At 39.5% G+C, this 19,729-nt stretch overlaps 3 protein-coding genes across 4 annotated transcripts; all 3 read left to right on the top strand.

The window, feature by feature from the left end:
• Positions 1-503: 503 nt before the first annotated feature.
• On the top strand, positions 504-7,846 carry LOC149107566 (U6 snRNA-associated Sm-like protein LSm6). 2 transcript variants are annotated; one of them, XM_089295438.1, is made up of 4 exons: positions 509-692; positions 1,782-1,852; positions 5,952-5,994; positions 6,711-7,846. In XM_089295438.1, the coding sequence occupies exons 1-4, from the start codon at positions 602-604 to the stop codon at positions 6,746-6,748; spliced, it is 243 nt and encodes an 80-aa protein (XP_089151564.1). In that variant the 5' UTR covers positions 509-601; the 3' UTR covers positions 6,749-7,846. The 2 variants fall into 2 exon arrangements, with proteins under 2 accessions (XP_089151565.1, XP_089151564.1); XM_089295439.1 differs by lacking the exons at positions 5,952-5,994; positions 6,711-7,846 and adding an exon at positions 3,598-3,979 and having other exon boundaries at positions 504-692.
• A 2,354-nt stretch (positions 7,847-10,200) lies between these two features.
• On the top strand, positions 10,201-13,534 carry LOC149107565 (uncharacterized). The gene has a single exon (XM_089295806.1). It carries the CDS (start codon positions 10,321-10,323, stop codon positions 11,491-11,493), a length of 1,173 nt encoding a protein of 390 aa, XP_089151932.1. The 5' UTR covers positions 10,201-10,320; the 3' UTR covers positions 11,494-13,534.
• Positions 13,535-18,781: 5,247 nt separating this feature from the next.
• LOC149107564 (uncharacterized) lies at positions 18,782-19,382 on the top strand. Its single transcript, XM_089296193.1, has one exon. The coding sequence runs from the start codon at positions 18,800-18,802 to the stop codon at positions 19,154-19,156; it is 357 nt and encodes a 118-aa protein (XP_089152319.1). The 5' UTR covers positions 18,782-18,799; the 3' UTR covers positions 19,157-19,382.
• Positions 19,383-19,729: the final 347 nt, after the last annotated feature.

Below are 19,729 nucleotides of genomic sequence, written 5' to 3'. Positions count from 1 at the left end.
ACATTTGTCATTCGCAATCTTTATGCATTTTGACGGGGGGTGGGATTAAATAGTGTCCCAGGGTACTTTGCGTTTTCAACTATATTATTAAAATTTGAAGTAATGTCTGTGACGTCTCTTTGCGTCTGCGTAAGTAAACAAACTGTAGTAAACAAACTAAATGTTAAAACGAAAACCATCAACTTATGTTTCCAAGTTCGCAATAATGGTGAAAAAGCTCCAGGGGCGGATCCTAGATTATTGTTAGGAGGGGCTGCACCACTAAGGAATGGGGTAACTGACTGATCAAGTAAACAGATTGTAAATTTTTTTTTTTGGCAGAATACCGTTTGTATTAGAAAGCAGCAGGTCATCTCAGGGGAGCGGGGGTGCGCACCCCTGCACCCTCCCCCTAGATCGGCCCTTAAGTTCTTAGTTCAGGGTTAGTTTCCCACTATATTTCTACGCGATCGCTTACTTCGATGTCAACGTCCGCTAAGTTCCTGCGTCCTACAATGTGCAAGTCCTTGACTGGTTCTAGTAATTCTCGGACGAAAGTGCTGGGTCGAGTTCGCGGACGCCATCTTGACGGAATCTTCTTTCATCCTAAACAAACTCAAAGATGAGCCAAAAACAAACCCCAAGTGACTTTCTGAAGCAAATTATAGGCCGCCCTGTGGTGGTGAAGCTTAATAACGGCGTTGATTATCGAGGTAAACAGCTTTCTTTGGCATGTACATGCAAACCAGCTGAGAATTGATCCATTCGTAAGTTGCTGTTTTCGTTTGACTGTTCATTCTATTTGTTATCAGCTGCAAACGTAAGCTTAAACAACAGGAAATTGTTGTTAGAAGTCTGAAAAAGAAAGGGCGTTCAAAATTCCCTTTAAGTTGTCTGCAATATCTTTGTAAGTTTTGTTGATATGAAAATAATCTTTAATATTTAGTCATTATTTGTACACGGTAAAAATTCATCAGGTACTATAAATTCCCATAAAATGTCCTAAACCTAAAATTCTAATCCTAATATTATATTAACTTACAGCAATATTCTACTTATAAACCTGATTTCCATGAATGCCATGTGTTTAAAAATTATGATAGAGAAAGCGTTTACAAAATTGATTTAATGAGTCAAACTCTCTAATGTTACAGGGTAAGCTGTTCCAAAGGTTTGCGCCGCTGTAACCAAAACTATTTTTCATGTAGTTAGTTCTTGGAAAGAGAACAACAAGCTTGTTAACCAAGTCCCTCAGAGCATAATTTGATTCATTTTGCATTACAAATTTAGAAGTGAGGTATGTGTTAAGTAATGCAGTAATTTCCAGTCTTTATCACATTTGAAGACTGAAAAATGCACCAGTCATTTGACCCCCCCCCCCCCCCCCCCCACCTCCTTATTGGAGGATACCTTTTCTTGTGAGGAAGAAATTCAGAGTGAACTCCCCTGTCCTCTCCATGGCTTCAAAAAAGCAGGATAATTTATGCGATTGAAATCATACAGTCTTCATCAGTTGTTCAGCCTCCATTTTTTCTGCAAACATGGAACTTGAACCCAGTCTTCTAAAAGAAGTTGCAAACCACAAGCGAAATCCCCGCCAAACCCCCACTCAGCCCCCGCATTGTATAGCAAGCTGGTGAAAAAAGGTGCGTTTCCCGACTACCAAGGAAATCAAGTGAAAACAAGGTGAAAAACCCCCCGGTTTTCCCCAGGTATCCCCCAGTGGTGGAGGGGGGAGGGGAGGGGGGTTCAAATGACTGGTGCATTAGTGGAAGTCCTCACTGTTGACCTTCCTTTCTCAGGAGTTCTTGCCTGCCTAGATGGTTACATGAATATTGCTTTAGAACAAACAGAAGAATATGCCAATGGCCAGGTTAGTTGAATTTTACTGAATCATTTCATTTAAAATAAAGTGCAAATATAACAAGCACTCTGATTGGCTTGCTTAACAGCATGCTATTTGGAGTATGTACTATACATGTACAAAGCACAGGGAGCAGCTCTAGGAGTCTTATTTGACCATATTTCCAGTTAAATTCACCATAGAATTGTGGCGCAAATCGATTTGTTGATTTGAATACATGCAAACTGTGTTATGCGTCTGTTAAAAATGGTCATCGCCCAAAGAGCAATGATTCCAGTAAGCGAAGCTTTGTGTATGAGGCATGAAATGGTGAGAGTAAAAAAAGAGATGTGCGCGGATAAAAGTGACCATCATGTGACTTGTTGCATGTGGACCGTAGCATACTTGTGTCCTGTGATCTGTACCACTCACTAAGAACATAAACCGATCATGACTGTCCAGTTGTCCATCCTGTGAGCGGAGTCTCTTTCATCACGAAAGACAGTGAGTCATGATCATGCGTTTTAAGGAATGATTTTTGCATAAATTACTTACAAAAATCACTTCCAATCCTATGTATAAAGTATGACGCTACCAAAGTGACTGATCTTGTGTTTCTGTCACCAGCATCCTCTGGCCCACTTTGTATGAATTAAAGCCAACAACTACACTAAAATTTGTTGCCTGAAAACTGGATATCAAAAGCTTTCTGGTAAATTTGTGTTTAAGACTGTGGAGATAACATTATTTCCACAACACTTGCTGGAAATGAGGCATTTTAATTTAAATTTTAGTGAATGTTGGGCTATCCAAAATTTGACTGAAATCAGTGTCATCCCTTGTCTCTTTCTGTAGTGTTAGTTGCCACGAGTGATAGCCACAGTCATTACTGTATGCAGCTTTTGTCTTGTGGATAGGATTTCAACAGATTTGTAACATTATCACCTTTATACAGCACTTGTGATCATGTACATTGATTTGAATCAACAAGGAATCAATACGTGCCACAACTGTATGGTAAATTTAATTGGAATACGGTCAAAAAGGACTCCTCCGCTCCCGGTGTACAAAGCATGTGACCTGCGAGTCACTATGAATGACACTCATCCTTGGTTCATGTTTCACCTTTCACTTCTTTTGTGCGTTTGTCACTTGCTTCTGTGCTTTATAACAAAACAAATATCAACCATGCCTTTTTCATCTGTTAATTCCATAGCAGTGCCAATAACACAAGTGCTCTCATTGGTTTAAACAGCATGTATACGGTCATTTATTATATGGCTGAACCAACTGTGATGAAAAGGCAAATTCTGATTGGTTCCCTTAGTGGTCCAAATTGTGCGATATGGACTGCTAAGATGGTCACTGTTCTCGAATTGATTTTACCAAATTACTTTTACCATTAATTGCTCAAAAATACAGTTCCTTGTTATATAGAAATCTTTTTACCTTCGTGTTTGGAGAACAACTTGAGTTAAATGGTCACAAGAGTAACATGAGAAACATAAATAAATGCTTACCTTTTGTATTCCATTAAGCTAAAATGGATTGCAGGGATTTACCAATTTATGGGCAGATTAAGAAATAGCCATTTATTATTAATAATAAGTTACTTTATTGAACTAGCTAATTTGGTCTGTTTTGGAGATTATCATTTTTTCCTTACTTTTTTTTGTAATTTTTGGACAACACCTGGTCCATAAACCTGTTTTAAAAAAAAATCTGTATGTGAAGCAAGTGGCCCATCAGGCTGAAGCTTATCCTGGTTTCTGTAGGATGAAGAGACTAGGAGTAGTGCAACTCCCCCCTGGATGGGATGCTAGTCCATCGCAGGGTTACCCCAGCATTAAGTTCGTTGGTACCCATTTATACACCTGGTTAGAGAGACGCACTGTGAGAGTAAAGTGTCTTGCCCAAGAACACAACACAATGTCCCCAGCCAGGGCTCAAACCCGGACTGATTGATCCGGAGATGAGTGCACTAACCACAAGGCCACGGCACCTCCCACTGAGAGCAATATTTCTCCATTTATGTACCTCACACCAGTTCTGAGAATTTGGTGGCACATCAAGGCAAGAGTGAGTGTAGATATAGGATGTTTTGTCAGCAACAAATTCAAGGCCAACAACAATGTCATTTTCGAAAAAAAATTAAAATGCTATTCAGTGTCAGTTACAAAACACAAGAATGTACAGACGATAAACCTAGAATTTGGTCATTTCATTTGTTGTATTGAATATTTTTAATACAGAATCTCAGCAAGATTTTCCTGAAGAATGTAGTACAAACTGGAAAAAATTTCCTTCAGTTGAGTGTCAAAGGCAGCAAGAGCACAAAAATTAGAAGATAATTGTGTACTAGAGCAGAGAAAGCATATTTAATTGACTTATTCAACTACACATTTGCACATAAAACATTTCTGTTTCCTCAGTTTTATCCATTAATCCTTAAGATTCTGAAAGTTTGCTAGACTTGTGTATTTTTCCAAAATTGTTATTTTTTTGCCTATTTATTGTCAGTTTTGTTACAGATATTTTTGTTTTCATATGTATGTAAAAAGAGTGTTAATGATTGGGCCAGATTCTTATCCCATGATGTTTCACAGACCTGTCCAAGGTTTCCAGAAAAGTCTACAATGTATGTTACTGTACACTCACAGTGCAAAGTTCTTTATCATAATTTATAATGTAGATAGGACCCTGCATGCACTCTGATTGGTCAAAAACCCATGTTTTATTAGTCAAGAGTATAATTTAAACAAACATGGAGAAAAAGCGTGTTTTATTGCTTTTTGCCACATGACCTCTATATCATAAAGCAAATCAAGAAGTCTAAGCCATGTATTACACTGTGATAAAACACTCTGGACATTTGAGAACACTTGAGAATTATTTGTAGAAAACACTCACTTGTAGCTCATGTTTTCTACATTTCCTTCGTGTTCTCAAATGCCCGTCGTATTTTATCACAGTGTAATACACGGCTTAGGCTTCTTTATTTGTTAATTATAATTAGCAATGCATCAGCCAGAATTTCTGAAAAAAATCACTGTCAGTGATACTTTCAATGAATCAATCACCATGAGTACACTTGTCATGTTTTGCCCTCACAATACAACCGAACATACATGTACTCAAGGTTACGAGGCTTGCAGTCCTCTGTTTTGTGCCGGCAATAATAATATTAATTTTATGTCAAACTGATTATTACAAATTACATTTTGTAATGAAGCCAAGCGTGATGAAATTTTCTTGCTTACTGTGTTTTTTTTTTTTTTTTTGCATTTATTAAATATGAGCATTTTAGCACAGTGAATTAAGGTTACTTCAAACCTTCGCGGGACTACATTGGTCAATTTTTTTTTGGTCAAGAAAATTAAAGTCCGCAATGCTCAAGATTTCATACTGTGAACGCTAGGGGTTCTGTTATTTCGTTGGCTCGCGGCTTTTCAAGTTGACACTCGCACTCGTTTTTCGAGAGAATCCCTTCTCTTTAAATGAATTAATAGGGTATGCAGATTTGAAGGTTTTCCACGAAATTTGGTCAGAACATTCACAGATAGATATGGAACAAAAAAGTGTCGGCGAATTCCTTTATTTTAAATACTTTCTTCGTGACGGCCTTTAATGCAACAGGTTACGCGAATTTTTCGATAGTCGAACTTGACAGATCTATAAAAAGATAACCAATAGAAATAAAAGAAAATGCTGACACGTTTTTGGAGTTTCAGGCTTTGTGGTTAACACTGCACAGTTATTTTGCATGAACGATCGCATTTGCCCCCGAATAATTCGCTGGAATGTCAGTCGGTCATTTTGGAGTTGACGGCCTCTGCCACCTTTAAAAAACAAAATCCAAAACAAAACATAATTTTATCGAATTCTACAGTTTATAACCTTTCTGTTGATATGTAGTTTCTGGGGGTTTCCCTGAAAACAGCACGCATACGAATTTTTTTCTGGAGGACACCCGCTAAGGATTGAAGTAACCTTAACTAAATTTTCCATCTTGATTACTGACATCTTGAACCCTGTAGTCTTTTGATCTTAACCAAACTCTTTTTTCCTTGGCTTCTGTTTTATCATTGTATTATTCAGTGTTTACATACCCATCTTTTCTCTCCTTCAGCTCAAAAACAAATGTGGAGATGCTTTCTTGAGAGGAAACAATGGTAAGCTGTATTAACAATGTTAGTCTTTTTAATATGACTTTGTCCGTTGTCATAAAAATTGTAAGCTTATGTATTTGGTTAAAAACAACAACAACAAGCCTTAAGATGGGGATCAAGTTGGTATTTATGCCAATGTCATAATCACATCCCATTTCATGTAATCACACTACCAGAGGTGGATATAGGGTAGAGGGGGTGGGGGTGCTGGCATAAAGTTGAAAAAAAAATGGGAATAATAAATTAGCAGAAATGAAGGGAAACTCACTGGACATTCATCTCACTGTAATTTCTACTCTGTGGTATTGCTAGTAATTGTGGTGAAGAAGTTTTAGATTCTAGTTCTCAAATTGAAATATTTTGGGGCATGCCAATCATTAAGTCTACAATCCCAAAGTACCCTCCACCCCCCTTAAAAAATCCTGGATTTGCCCTTGCACTACAGTGTTTTGATTTTTAAATACTCCCCCCCTTGGATATGCTCTCTTCCTCTAAACATCGCTCCCCTTATTGTATGCCTTCTTTGGTGCAGATATGTTTTTAAAATGATTGAGCTTGTCCCTCAAAATGTTACATTTAGGTGCAATTACGACAACAAATTTAATTTCTTGACTTATCTGTATTTTGTACATGTAGCTGCCCGACTAAGTGCTGAGCCACTTCTTACTTTACAGGCTACCATTCTGCTATCAACTGATGCTTTCATCTTTCTCTTACAGTGTTATATATCAGCACACAAAAGACAAGCCGAAGATAAAGGCAACAAGAGCTGGACAGAAACTTAACTAAAAACAACCAAAATATTGTTTGTTGGTGATAACTATGTGTACATAGAGTTGTTTTTGTATTTTCCTGTAAAAAAAACTCATTCATCTGCTATTCACAACTTGCTGATAGATTTTTGCTTTTTCTTGAACATGTAGTTACATTAGTTTCTGTATATGTACATGTATAGGCAGATAGGCAGGGAAGAGGAGGGAAGTAGTACAGTAGCTAGGTTTGAAGCCAGAGTTGTAAAATAATTTAGTTAAGTCCCGTGTCAAGATCTATATCCCTGGCACTAGCCGGATCTGTGACTGCATTCAAACCTAGTGCTCCCCTAAGGGAGGAGGGGGGTGGGGGGGGGGGGTATTCTGAGAAAAATTGGGTGGAAGTGAGCGGCCAGCTTCCCAAAGCCCCTACCCTAATTATGATAAAAATCTGTGATTGTCAATAGCCTGTTTATGACCTGACCCTAAATCAATAGCCTGTTTTAGACCTGCCTTATACTTAGTTCCCTAGTTTAGGCCGATGTTAAAGACTTTTGAAGGGCTTTTGACGATCGGTGTTATCATCACTGATGAAAAAGTAGCTTCTTGTAAAAAAATGTCCAATTTAAGAACAAAAAATAGACCCTATTAAAATGATCAAAATCGCTAAAATCGATACCCTATTTGTGACCAAAACGGCTGCAAAACCATATCCTTTGGGGCCGCACATACCCATATGGGTCATACAAGGGATTACACTTCCGGGCTAGTGCCCCGTCACGCCAGGGAATTATCTCCGGCTTTCAGAGCATAAAGTGACTGGTCCATCACAAGGCTACTACTAATTTCATTTACGGGTCAGTATCCATTTATCAACCTGGGTGAAGAGGCAAAGCAAGAGTTTGTGTCTTCATTGTTTTGCCCAAGAACACAACACAATGACCCCGCTCAGCTTTCGGACTCAATGTGGGGTCCGTTGCCTAAAGCATCAGGACATTTCCCTGCACAAAGATTTGTGATTCGTGGTTCCAAATTCAGTCCATCCTCACTTTGCACATGTAAATAGCCAACTGGTCAAAGGTTGTTATAAAGTTTTCTGTGTTTGAGATGTCAGGGGATTATTTTGGAGAAGTAGAGAGGGCTTGTCATCTGAATTTTACAGCTGCAGTAGCTGTTACCTCTGCATGTTCTGTTCCAATGGATATACTAAACAACAGTAAGGACGTTCGCGCTAATTGCTTCTGCGCATCCTTACTGCGCACGCAATTTCACACGCCACGTCATGCATCGAGCGCGCACTAAGTAATAAAAGGAACAATGATGGGACAGACGGCCAATTGGCTGTTGTTATAGCTTTGCCCGGATTTAACGATCTTGGACATTCGATGACCCCTGTTTTTCTTTTCATGGATTATTTTCTCTACCGATTTTCTACGTTTAGCGAGAAAAGGAAGGACGTCTATCGATCAGAAGTTTTAATTTTTTGCAAATTCTTTTTAGCTCTTCGTTTATCTGCTGTGCGGCGGTGTCAAATGCCTCTTGAAGGGTTACGTTTTGTGAAAACGTTGGAAACGTTTGGGATTTTTAATGCAATGGATTAACTAATACGAAATATCATTAGGATAGTTTGTCTCCGTTGATTCATCACTGATATTTTAAGCTAAAAACCCTGGAGACCACTGCTGATTTACGCACGCCAGTTTTTCAAAATCATTTGGTTTTCCACAAGCTTTATTTCTGAAACGAAGTCCGTGACCCCCCTTTTTTTTATTTGTGAAACAAGTAATTCATTATCTGTCCGTAGAAGAAGTTTGAAGAAGGGCATTTTCCCACGAATGTCCTTAAGGGGGTAGCCTGCGAACGCAGACGTATTTCCGGCTGTCACTTGGTTCCGCCGAAAAATAACGTCTGCGAACCCGAGCCAGGAAACGATTTCTGTTACGTAATGACTTTTGTTTCTCCGTGGCCAATCAGATTCCATGATAGAATGAAACTCGAGTGCTCCTCACAGCGAATACCTCGCGCAGTAGTTCTGGGGTTATCTGAGCTAAACTGTGACTGGCTTCGAATTCCTACGTCACAGAAATCGTTTTCTTGCTCGGGTTCGCAGACGTTATTTTTCGGCGGAACCAAGTGACTGCCGGAAATACGTCTGCGTTGGCAGGCTATTAAGGGGGGGGGGGGTCCTTCTTAACTACCAATTGGTCAGGAATCTGTTGCTAAAGAAGGTTTCTAACAGTCATATGTTGAAAACCAGACCTCCTAATTTGCACAGGTTTGATCCATCGAAGGGTCCTGCAAAAGTTTCAAACCACAGCCATATTTGACCAGTCACGTGACCAGAATAAAAAACCCTAAAAATTAAGAGGCATCTAAATCCGAAAATTCAAATCAGTGTCAATACATTAAGATCGTCCAAGTGCTTAATGCTACGTATGGGTTTCATGAAACTACAATGTAGCGTTATCATAAAAGTTATGAGGTAATAAAAACCTGTAGTAACAGACTTTCTACCGTAACTTTCTTGTTTTACGTGTAAACAGCAATTCCATACGTACGATTATCAAGAAGGCTTACTTATTTCTGATTCATAAGAAAAATCGGAACTCTTACTCTTTTCTTCAAGTTTTAGTGATTTAAAATTCAAACGCGCGGTTTGGGACTGGCACTAGTTAAGCAGGCGAAATCATTTTTTTTTTCAAAGCAAACGTTCCCTCACGTAAAATTCACCATTTAGCACTGCAAAACGTTCCAAAATAGCTTTCTTTTAAATATAACTTTCAGCAATCTGTCAGCAGCTGCTCTAGATCTGTAGTTAAGAAGGCAAAAAGTTCAAAATTTTACCTAAAATTTTTTATTGCTTCAAAGGTCCACATTTCACTTGGTATTGACGCCACCGTTAAATTTTTCATAAAAATGTTCTTTTTTGTCCAGTATTTACTCGTTTTTGAGACCAGGCCTTTGGTTGCTAGGGGCAAAGGGTTTGTTTTTTATCTTGGTTACAGTGAAGAAACAATCCCGCAATGGTTGATTTCGCCCGCGCCGGAAAACGATCGCTGGGTGACAAGGAACTTTCTGTTCTGAAAATTTCACTGACACGAGTAATCTATTAGACAACGCATAAGTGAAATCTTTATTTATTATTTTAACACTATTTTGGGAATGGTCCGTAGAGGGGGTCCGCAGGAGTAATCCATGGACCGGTCCGTAGGGTAGTCCGCGGACAGCTCTCGATAGAAAGGCGACAAACTAGGTTCGATTTCCGCCGCTTTCTCGAGTCCGGTCTCCTTTCCCGAACAGCGGCTGGTAATCTAGACTGCAAAACAGTCGTTTTCGGACGTTTTTGGAAGGCGCGATCCTCGCGTGTGAAGCACGCGAGCCTCGCACGCCCGTCTCTCCCCATTCTCCCTCGCCGTTTTTACACTCGCGTTCGCAAAAAATACGACTGTTTTGCAGCCTACTGGTAATCGAGGCTAGCGATAAACGCGCATTGAAAAACCGAAACATGTGACTATCTTATGACGATCCCGTAATACTGAAGGTACTCGCGTTGGGTTACCTCTTTTCATGTTGTACAACTATGGCCGTAATACGAATTGTACTTCTTGTGTGCCTGTTGCAAGGAACATGGGCACTTGTTTCTGTCAATTCAAAGATGAAGTCTTTCTCCTATGCCATAAAGAACGGTTTTATACACCCAAACGTAGAGAAAACGCTCTACGAACACGACACTGGGGAACCGGGTGTGATTACGGAGCAATGGTTTACCGGTCTCACGATGAATCAAGATACAAGAATAAGAATCTACATCGACAGTGAAGTGGAGGCAAGTTTGGATTTTAATCTCTTCCTCGCTCATGGATTAGGATTCTCCGAGAGAGACGACCTCGCAAACATTCCATGGGGGACACGGCGAATCGCTCATTCGGCTGATGGTGGAATCTACAACACTTTTCGCATACCGTTCAGTAAATCATTCCGAGTGACTGCCACCACAACCGATTCTGGTCACTTTTGGTACATCATCCGAGGGGTGGAGAATTATCCTTTGGTGTTGGGTGATCTGATTCTGCCGTCACATACAAGGCTGAGGCTCTATAAGAACGAAGACGTGCACCTGAAACCGTTGGAGTTCCTTCGTTTGGCATACGTCAATAACTCTGCAGGCGCATTGTTCATGGTGACGTTAGTTGCTAGTAGTTCTAATCTTGTTTTTCTAGAGGGCTGTATGCGATCGTATATCGATGGAAGTAACAAAACAACTTGGCTATCCTCTGGCACTGAAGACTTCTTCCTGTCTGCATATTACTTCGATAAAGGACTATACCATCTCGACAATGCTGGCTTGACTCATTTAGACAAAGACGGACTTGTGAGCGCTTACAAGTTTTTCGAACACGATCCATTGCTGTTTACAAAATCCTTCGAACTTTGGTGGAGGTGCAGTGATATGGACATTAGCAAAGATAAGTGTGGCTGTCCTAACACCTGGCCAGATCCCACCCCTCCCAGAAATGAGCAGTTTTTCACCAAATATTCTTCCATGAAAGAAAAACTGTACAGCAAAGAAGAGCCCTCCATCAAGGGAAAACCATCCAGTAAAACAAAGTTCGCTGGGAACGAAGGGTTCTTCACCAATGACAGTCGTACACTTAAAGAGAAAATTGCAATGACTGGAAACTCCTTTCTATTAGACAGGGGAATTATGCAGCCTGCTATTGTGACCACATACACCTGGGTGTATGAATGGTGAAGATTTGCTAGGCTGCATTAGGTGAACAAAAATTCAGATAGACCTCTTTCACTCATGCATTTTGTTTTCATCATGTACATCATGTGTCAATACTAAAGAGATTATTGTCTTTGAAAACAGGTAGCCCGAAAAAACTGACCCCCGGTCTGCGGACCCCCACTACGGACAAGGTCCGCGGACTAGCCATGGACCAGTCCACAGACTCCCCCTACTGACCACCCCCCAAAATATAATAGAATTAATAAATAAATATTTCAGTTACGGGTTGTCCAATGGATTACTCGTGACGGCGAAATTTTGAACGTTACATTGTGCAAACATAACAGACCTGGATTCAGGCTCGGGTGCAATTTAAATCATTACACATTGCCATTTCCTTCGCTGTGGCCATACAGTATATGAAAGACGCGTACGGGGAAGCCCCCGGAAGCCTCAAAATTTGTGTTCTTTCTCCTCTGCCATTTTGTTCAGCCCATTCTCCCGTGGATTCATGAACTCGTTCCAGGCTTCACAATTTGCTCAGTGGAATAACAGATACAAACAACAATTGACAGCCTAAAAATATATCTTCCATAGCCAGATTGAGCCACGAATGGAAGGTAAGAACTTTCCTTCTTACCATCGGCATCTCCTTACGCTGAAAACAGCTTTTAGGCATTTTTTGGGGGAGGGAGGGTGGGGTGTTAAAAACCCAAGTCTGTTACATTTGCACAGTGTAACACTCGAAAAATCACCAGCACGAGTCTGAATCTATTAGACAACCCATAAGTGAAATCTTTATTATTTTTACACTAATTTAGGGTGGTCCGTAGGGAGAGTCCGTAGGGGTAGTCCATGGACCGGTCCGTAGGGTAGTCCACGGACCCGGTCCGTTGTGGGGGTCCGCGGACCAAGGGTCAGTGTTTTCAGGTTACCCTTTGAAAACTGTTCACAATCATGCTGGTATGCATTCATTTCAGTAACCGAGACAAAAGCTCAAATCACCTGCGAGTAATGTCACGCGGTCTACAGTGAGGAAACAAAATGTACAAGTGAAAGAGGTCTCACATTGATTGGTGTTTGTCTAACATGTAAATACATTACATTGTAATGCGACTGCACTGCTTCAATATCCACAGGTTTATTCAGGCTGAGGGGAGGGGGGGAGGGTGCTAGGTTAGCAGGTGCAAGGGGACAACTGTTACTCCTAATTCTAGTGTTCTTTTGTAATGAATTGCGCAAAGCATTTTATTCTAATGCTCATGAGTGAGGTCATATTTAAGGCCCGCTTGTGTTGGGATGAACTGTTTTCAGCTGGTTGTTGTTGTTGTTGTTGTTGTTTTTTCGTACTTTGTTGGGGGAAAAAAAAAACTGTTTTTGCTTGCCGTTTGGTTGATTGTCCATTTCAACCGGCTCAGAAGTATGTTGAAATGGTTGAAGATGATAGGAACCATCTGCTGTTGATCTCAAATGTTGAGAGATGCCTTGGGTTGACTGCTAATGAGATACATAAACCTCATGTAGAACACAAATCCATATTACTAAGCTGTTATGCACAGAATTGTTTTAAAAAGGAAGGGACATGAAATTGCCAAATCTCTCAGTGAAATATCAAGTACCCAATTAAAAATATCTGCACTGAGTCAGTTCTGGGCATGAGTGGAGAAAGGAACTAGAAGTGTTCCGGTGACTGACAAAAACTGAATTGTTCTCTATCTTGGTTATTACAGCAGTTGTGGATACATCTGTCTGTCAAAAAAGGTCCATCTTGGAACTTGAGAAAAGCTAGTTTCCTTTCCTGTCCTTTTGTTTACATTTCATATGCCTTAATTTGACTTAATTAATGCAGTAGATTATTAGTGCATTTCAAATGTATCCAGAAGGGTGTTCTTGAAAACACTTGTTTTGGTCACCACAATAATGGTTTGAAATTGTATGGTACGAAACTATTTGTTTAGAACATAGGTTTTACATGTAATGAAAATAGTAGTCATTTCTTTTGATAATTAGAAGTTTTGTAACAACAATTTTCATGGAATATTACACCAAAGAATGTAAAATGGCCTTTTGTATCAAATGTTCTCCACGTTAGTAGAGTTCACAGAGTTTGCCTGCTTTTGTAGCCTCCTACACAGACATTCTCTTGGCTCGTCACGCAATCTTTCTTCTCCAACGATTGCATGATGAGCCAAAAGAATGTCTGCATAGGAGCCTATGCTCTTTTGGGCTTTTCAAAATTCCATGACTTTCCCCGACCCTTCCCAGTTTTCCATGAGCTACACACACCCTGTAATCAATGGCAGTGGTGGATAACTCCTTTAATATCCCTAGCAACACAAGATCGTGACACTTTTTTTACGATTCTCTTAACCTGCTTTTGACTCATCCTTTTTTCAACCCTGAACATAAACAGGACAAAATCGAGTTTATTCGTTAACTAATACAGGATTCAACAAAATATCAAATCTATATTAGCAATGACATTAATTTAGTGTTGATTATTGGCAGTTATTGGGCATCACAGACAATAATTACAGTACAAATACTAAACATTTTTCTCTCGTCTCTCCTCGTGTAAACAACAAAATATGAACTGACTAACATATAAAAGAAGATCGACTCTTAAGCGGTACCTAAGAGGACTTAATGACCAAAGGGTGTAGACTTTCTAGGATAAATAAAATTTAGTTTACTTTTACCTCATCTAATAGATCGTTTTCACGTGACGTCATCACTTTCTAAAATCCAAAACTAAAGAGTCACCAAAGTTTTTATCTTCATCAGGCATAAGAGGCGGTATATTTATATCTGTTTACAATTTTACAGCTCAACAGCGTGCTTCGTTTAGAATCCAGAGCATTTTGAATTTCAGGGTTGTGGAGGTGCGTGACACAAGGCTATGATCGAGTTTGTCGAAAAATATATACTTATCTCATGATTTTGAGCCTTTTTAGAAGTTAGAGCATTAGGAAAAGTGCTTATGTAAATGCTTGTTTGATCAGTACTGATAATCAGTCGCCTAGATAGCCAAAGTAAGTTCCAGATGTTTACACTATTTTCCAGCCGCCATATTCGTGTACCACGGAGGTACACCAACATGGCGTTTTCATACTGGACTTTGTAAATATCTGCGAAACATTTCGACGAATATCTGAAGTTTCGGGAAACGCACAGGCCTAAAACTTGGAGAAGTGTCTTATTTAGCTATCTTCTATACCATCATAATTTCATAGCTTTTTCCAATGGATGGTTTTCGATTTATTTTTTTATTGCGTGACAGCAAAAACGATCTATACTTAGGAGACTTTTTGTACCCTCTATTACATACAATCATACATACATACATACATACATACATCATTTATTTGTTTACGCAAATAATATATATATTTTTTAAGTGTTCTTTTGTTTACCTTCAAATTACCGTTTGTTGCCTCGTTCTTAAACTCGAAAGTCAAAAGAATATTTGTTTATTTATTTCGTACGTTGCATGTCCTGTTGGAGATTGCACGACTTCCCTTATTCGGGAGCTTTTTCCACTGGATGGTTTTCGATTTGTTTTTTTATTGCGTGACAGTGAAAACGATCTATACTTTGGAGACTTTTTGCACCCTCTCTTTCGTATGTTGCGTGTCCTGTTGGAGATTGCATGACTTCCCTTATTCGGTCTCGTTTCGTCACACGCTCCGAGCCTGCGCTCTGCCTGCGGTTTTAGTTACCAGTCCAGGCTTACTTTGCAACATTAAAGGAGACCATCTACAGCTCTCTACAGCTCATAAAAGTCATAAAATCATATGAATTAACTGACTAATCTCTTTTGTTGCTGTTGACTGACTAAATCCATTTTTTGTAACAGTTCACTGACTAGAGCCATACCCTATACACCTTATTCCAAAATGACCGCCATTTAAGTGTTCTTTTGTTTACCTTCAAATTACCCTTTGTTGCCTCGTTCTTAAACTCGAAATTCAAAAGAATATTTTCCCTTGAATGAGGCAACAAGGGCTAATTTGAAAGCAAACAAAGGAACACTGAAATGGGGCCATTTTGGAATAAGGTGTATTGACACCCTCCTTTATTGTGCCAAATTTGGCTCCATTTTTCCACATAACCAAACGCAACCCCCCCTCTAAAAAAAAGTCACTTTGGGCATCTTTGCTTGGAGCCCTTCAATAAACTGCCTTGCAAATTCAATGTTTTCGAGACATGAAAACTCCCAGCTAAAGTTACATTGTTTTGAATGACTTGGTCATCACTCAGAGCTGTATCCACGTTTTCAAATTTGGGGGTCGAGGGTCCTTTTCAAAATTCTGAGGACCCATTTAATGTTTTTGAGGAGCAGCTAATTAATGTTGCAAATATTTGTGACAGTATCATTCCTTTGTTCTCCAGTCTGTTATGCATAAGTGTTTCTCAGTAAATGATAGTAGAGATGCTTCTTTCTTGTGGCGAATTGATTAGTTTACCAACAGTTCATTTTCACATGTTGAACAGTTAAGCATAACTCTGCAAAATCACATTTATGTTTCATTTGCATAAACATTCAATTTATTTTTCTGTGTTCAACTGGACCCTTGTCCCATATTTTGTGTGGCCAACTGGTAAATAAGTGCATTCCAGGATGCAGGAGTTATGACGCACTGGATACATCTCTGGTCACATAAGCATTACAGGAGTACAGACACAAAGCCAAATGGAATCAATTTGTAAGGCAATTTGTGACATAAATCAGTTTGTGCTTACATAGTGTAGTGAATTATGCTGTACAGTGTAAGGAAGATCTTTACAATCCATGCATTGAAGTACATGGATAGTGTTCTTTTAGCCCAGATATAAATGCAATTTGCATATGATTAATCAGCCAAGCAAGTCTTCGCCATTCACCCATGTATACGAGTTAACAGTAGCAGGCTGCATTTCACTTCCTAGTAGAAAGGATTGTCCTGCTATTGCAATTTTCTCTTTCAATAGGACATAAAGCATTGCTCTGTAATCACACCCGGTTGCCCAGTATCGTGTTCGTACAGCGTGGTCTCTACGTTTGCGTGTATGAAACCGTTCTTTATGGCATAGGAGAACGACTTCCTGTTTGAATTAACACAAGCCAGTGCCCGTGTTTCTTGCAACAGGCACACTAGAAGTAAAATTCGTATTATGGCCATAGTTGTACTACATCAAAAGTGGTAATCAACTCGAGTATGGGATTGTCATAAGATAGTCACACGTCTCTGTTTTCAGCCGGTGCGCGTTTGTCCTTTTTCCAGCGACAGCCAATAATATTTAAGGAAAATTACCACGTTGTAAATATTTTTTTGGGTCTAGTTCCAGTTCGTTCCGATGCCTCCTGCAACAGGCACGCAAGAAGGAGAATTCGTATTGCAGCCATCTTCTTAGTTCGCGTTAGACATGCTCCAAGCCGCCCTCTCGAAACTCTCCGATTGAGAAATTAAAGCGAGCTTGAAGTGAGGTCGCGCAGCGACCGAACGAGCGACGAAAGACTTTGAGAAAGTCTAAGTTCTCGTGCAATCATGAAATAAAACCGAAATGGAGCTTATACCAGTATGTCAAGTGATTATTCTAATTGTTACTTGGGCGGAGGAGCCCAAGTTATGGTTTCCGACAGGGCTACGGCCATTATAAGTGGTTCCAAAGTAGATCCATCTTCACTTTGAATTGTGCATATAAAATGCCAACAATACTTAGTGCTGACGAAGCCTAAAGATCGCTGTCTTCAGAGCTCACAATAAACCTTCCTCTGATTGGCTACGATAACTTAATTCGGAATCGAACCTTCTCTGACCTCTGAAAGGCAATTGCAACGCACGTTACCGAGTCTCGGAAAAAGTTAAAATTAAGAGTGCTTCGTCATTTGAACCTCATTCTGGCAGTGTGCGGTTGTTAAGAGAAAGGCGGCTGCCTTTTTGCGTTTTTGAAGTGTCTGTGAAGAGGATTTAGATAAAGTTTTGAACGACTGGTAGATATTCGCTCTTGATTTCTGTGCGGGATATTTGGCTCAGAATGCGCCTTTCCCTCGGATTGCCCTCGTCAACTGTCAAATAGTTTTCCGCACCTCGCAGGAGGAAAATATCCGCTACTTTTTCATCTATAAAACTTTAAGCGGTAGAACCGTCCGAATGATGAATTCTGCTACATTAACCAAAATGGGGAACTGAAGTGCACTTTAAAATATTGAAGTACAATACTGCTCAGTTCCCTTCCCCAGGTCTTTCCTCTCACCCCTACCCCCACCTCCCTCACTTTAGTTTTCTTTCTCGTTTCCAGACTCCTAGTGCCAGAGTCAATTATAATTCCTTTGAAAAAAAGTCATTCTTTCCAATGGTGTTTTTCCAGTTTCAACCTGCACTCAACTTTTCTTACTCCATTGGCTGTTATTACAGTGGACAGTGTTCCTGATGATGTAGTGGTTAGCTTTGCTGGAAGAGCAAACAGTCACGACGGACACGACTTTTGAAAGCGAGAATTTTAACATTTCGTCGTCAATTGAACCTCATTCCGGAACTGAGAGAAGAATTTTGAAGACACTCTTTACCCTGAGGAAATAAGAAGACCAGCTTCATTCACTAAACCGCTACAAAATGATACTCTGCAAGTTTGTCTGGACAATTAACGAAGACCTCAGTAAGGTATGAATTCTACACTCGGCATCGACCTTCGATTCACAAGAACTGAATCAGAGTGACATTTTCAAAGGAAGCTCGGTTGCTGCTTTACTTTCAAACTGAGATCACTGTATTTTTACTTGATAATTATGATTTTAAAGTTGCTGAAGAGAGTGAGTTTTTTTCATTGTTCTTGATTTTAGCAATCTTGCACCATCAGTCTGAGACAAATGTTCTACGCGTTAGCTTACTTGCAAATGCGAAGGTTCACATTCATAGTAACGAAAATTTCGCTCGCTACGTCGTAAAACAGTTACCTTAATCCAATTATTTCTCTCTAAATTTTGCTACAAGGCTAGTTTCAATGCGTTTGTAAATTTAGATCCCCAAATTTCTGAAATTTGGACGGAAAGGAGTTTAGTGTCACAGTGCGCGAGCAATCGAAAATGCCAGCGTTGTTTATGACGAAAAACTCGACTACGGTTTCCATGGATTCAGGTGAAAAATCTAAATCATTTGCTTCGGCTATCGGTGCGGTTAGTATCGAGTTTTGGAGCGAGAGAATTGCGACATTTTTCGTAGTGAAATTGAAGAGAAATTTTTACAAAAGACAAAAAAACAAAACAAAACAAAAAATATAATATACAAAAAAAAAAAATACATTTTAAGTTTTCGTTAAGACCGGTGTAAATAGCCGAGGATAAAAAATGGCTTCGTGGCTAAGCCGCGAAATTAGTGGTGGTGGCAATCATCTTCCTCCACTGAAACAAAAGTCTAAAATACCAGTCAGAGTGACTCGGTTGAGTGGTGACAGCGACAAAAGCTCTTCATCAGAAGACGAAGGCAATAAAAAGCCGAGCTTGTCGAAGGATTCAGTGGAAAAACTTCAAAGTCAGCGACCATCAAGGATTCCGATTAAGGTCGGTCAGAAAAAGAACAAGATCGAAAAGGACAAACTCCCAGAGAAGAATGTGCGAGCCGTAATGGGAGAAAAACCTTTAGGAAGAGACTCAGGTATTGTGTTCAATTTGATCTTTTTCTTTGGACATAAGCTTAAACCATGACAATGTAGATTGTATGTAGTAAGCTTATAAGAACCATGTTAGCTTCTGACCGAATTTTATTGCAGTGTTTATTCCAGTTAAATTATTTTTGTACTGTTTCATCATTTAGTAATCGTATCGTAATGTGCGATTTTTAATTTGCCATTAGAGGGAAAATTAAACCTAAAACAGTTTTATTTTAGAATCAGCTTTGGAATCTATACAAAGTTGGAGCTTACATTAGGTCCATTAGAAAAAAAAAAACAAGACTTAGAGTGGACGGTTGGAATCAGGGGAATGCTAGAACTGAAAACTGGAGAGAGCAAAACAGTTGTTTTGCTCAAATGAAACACTTTTCTTAGTACCATTCCTGTGTATGGAACAAAAAATTTAGTTTCCAAAACACTCCTTCCTTTGTTCGTGAAGGGGAGAATGTCTCCCCGATTTGCGATTGTAGCAGATTTTTCTTGTTTAACTAGCGAAGGGCAAGCAAAAGATGAAAACAAAAAACACCTAAAATTAAACACAACTCGATAATCCGCAGTAAGTTCTAAAGTGTTTATTACATTTCAGTCAAATAGTAAAAAAAAAGAA

The sequence above is a fragment of the Orbicella faveolata genome, unplaced genomic scaffold, assembly GCF_042242905.1.
Source record: "Orbicella faveolata isolate gen_17 unplaced genomic scaffold, um_ofav_v1 contig_26, whole genome shotgun sequence".
NCBI classification, from domain to species: domain Eukaryota; kingdom Metazoa; phylum Cnidaria; class Anthozoa; order Scleractinia; family Merulinidae; genus Orbicella; species Orbicella faveolata.
The sequence above is the reverse complement of the archived record's forward strand: the minus strand, read 5'-3'. Positions and strand labels throughout refer to the sequence as shown.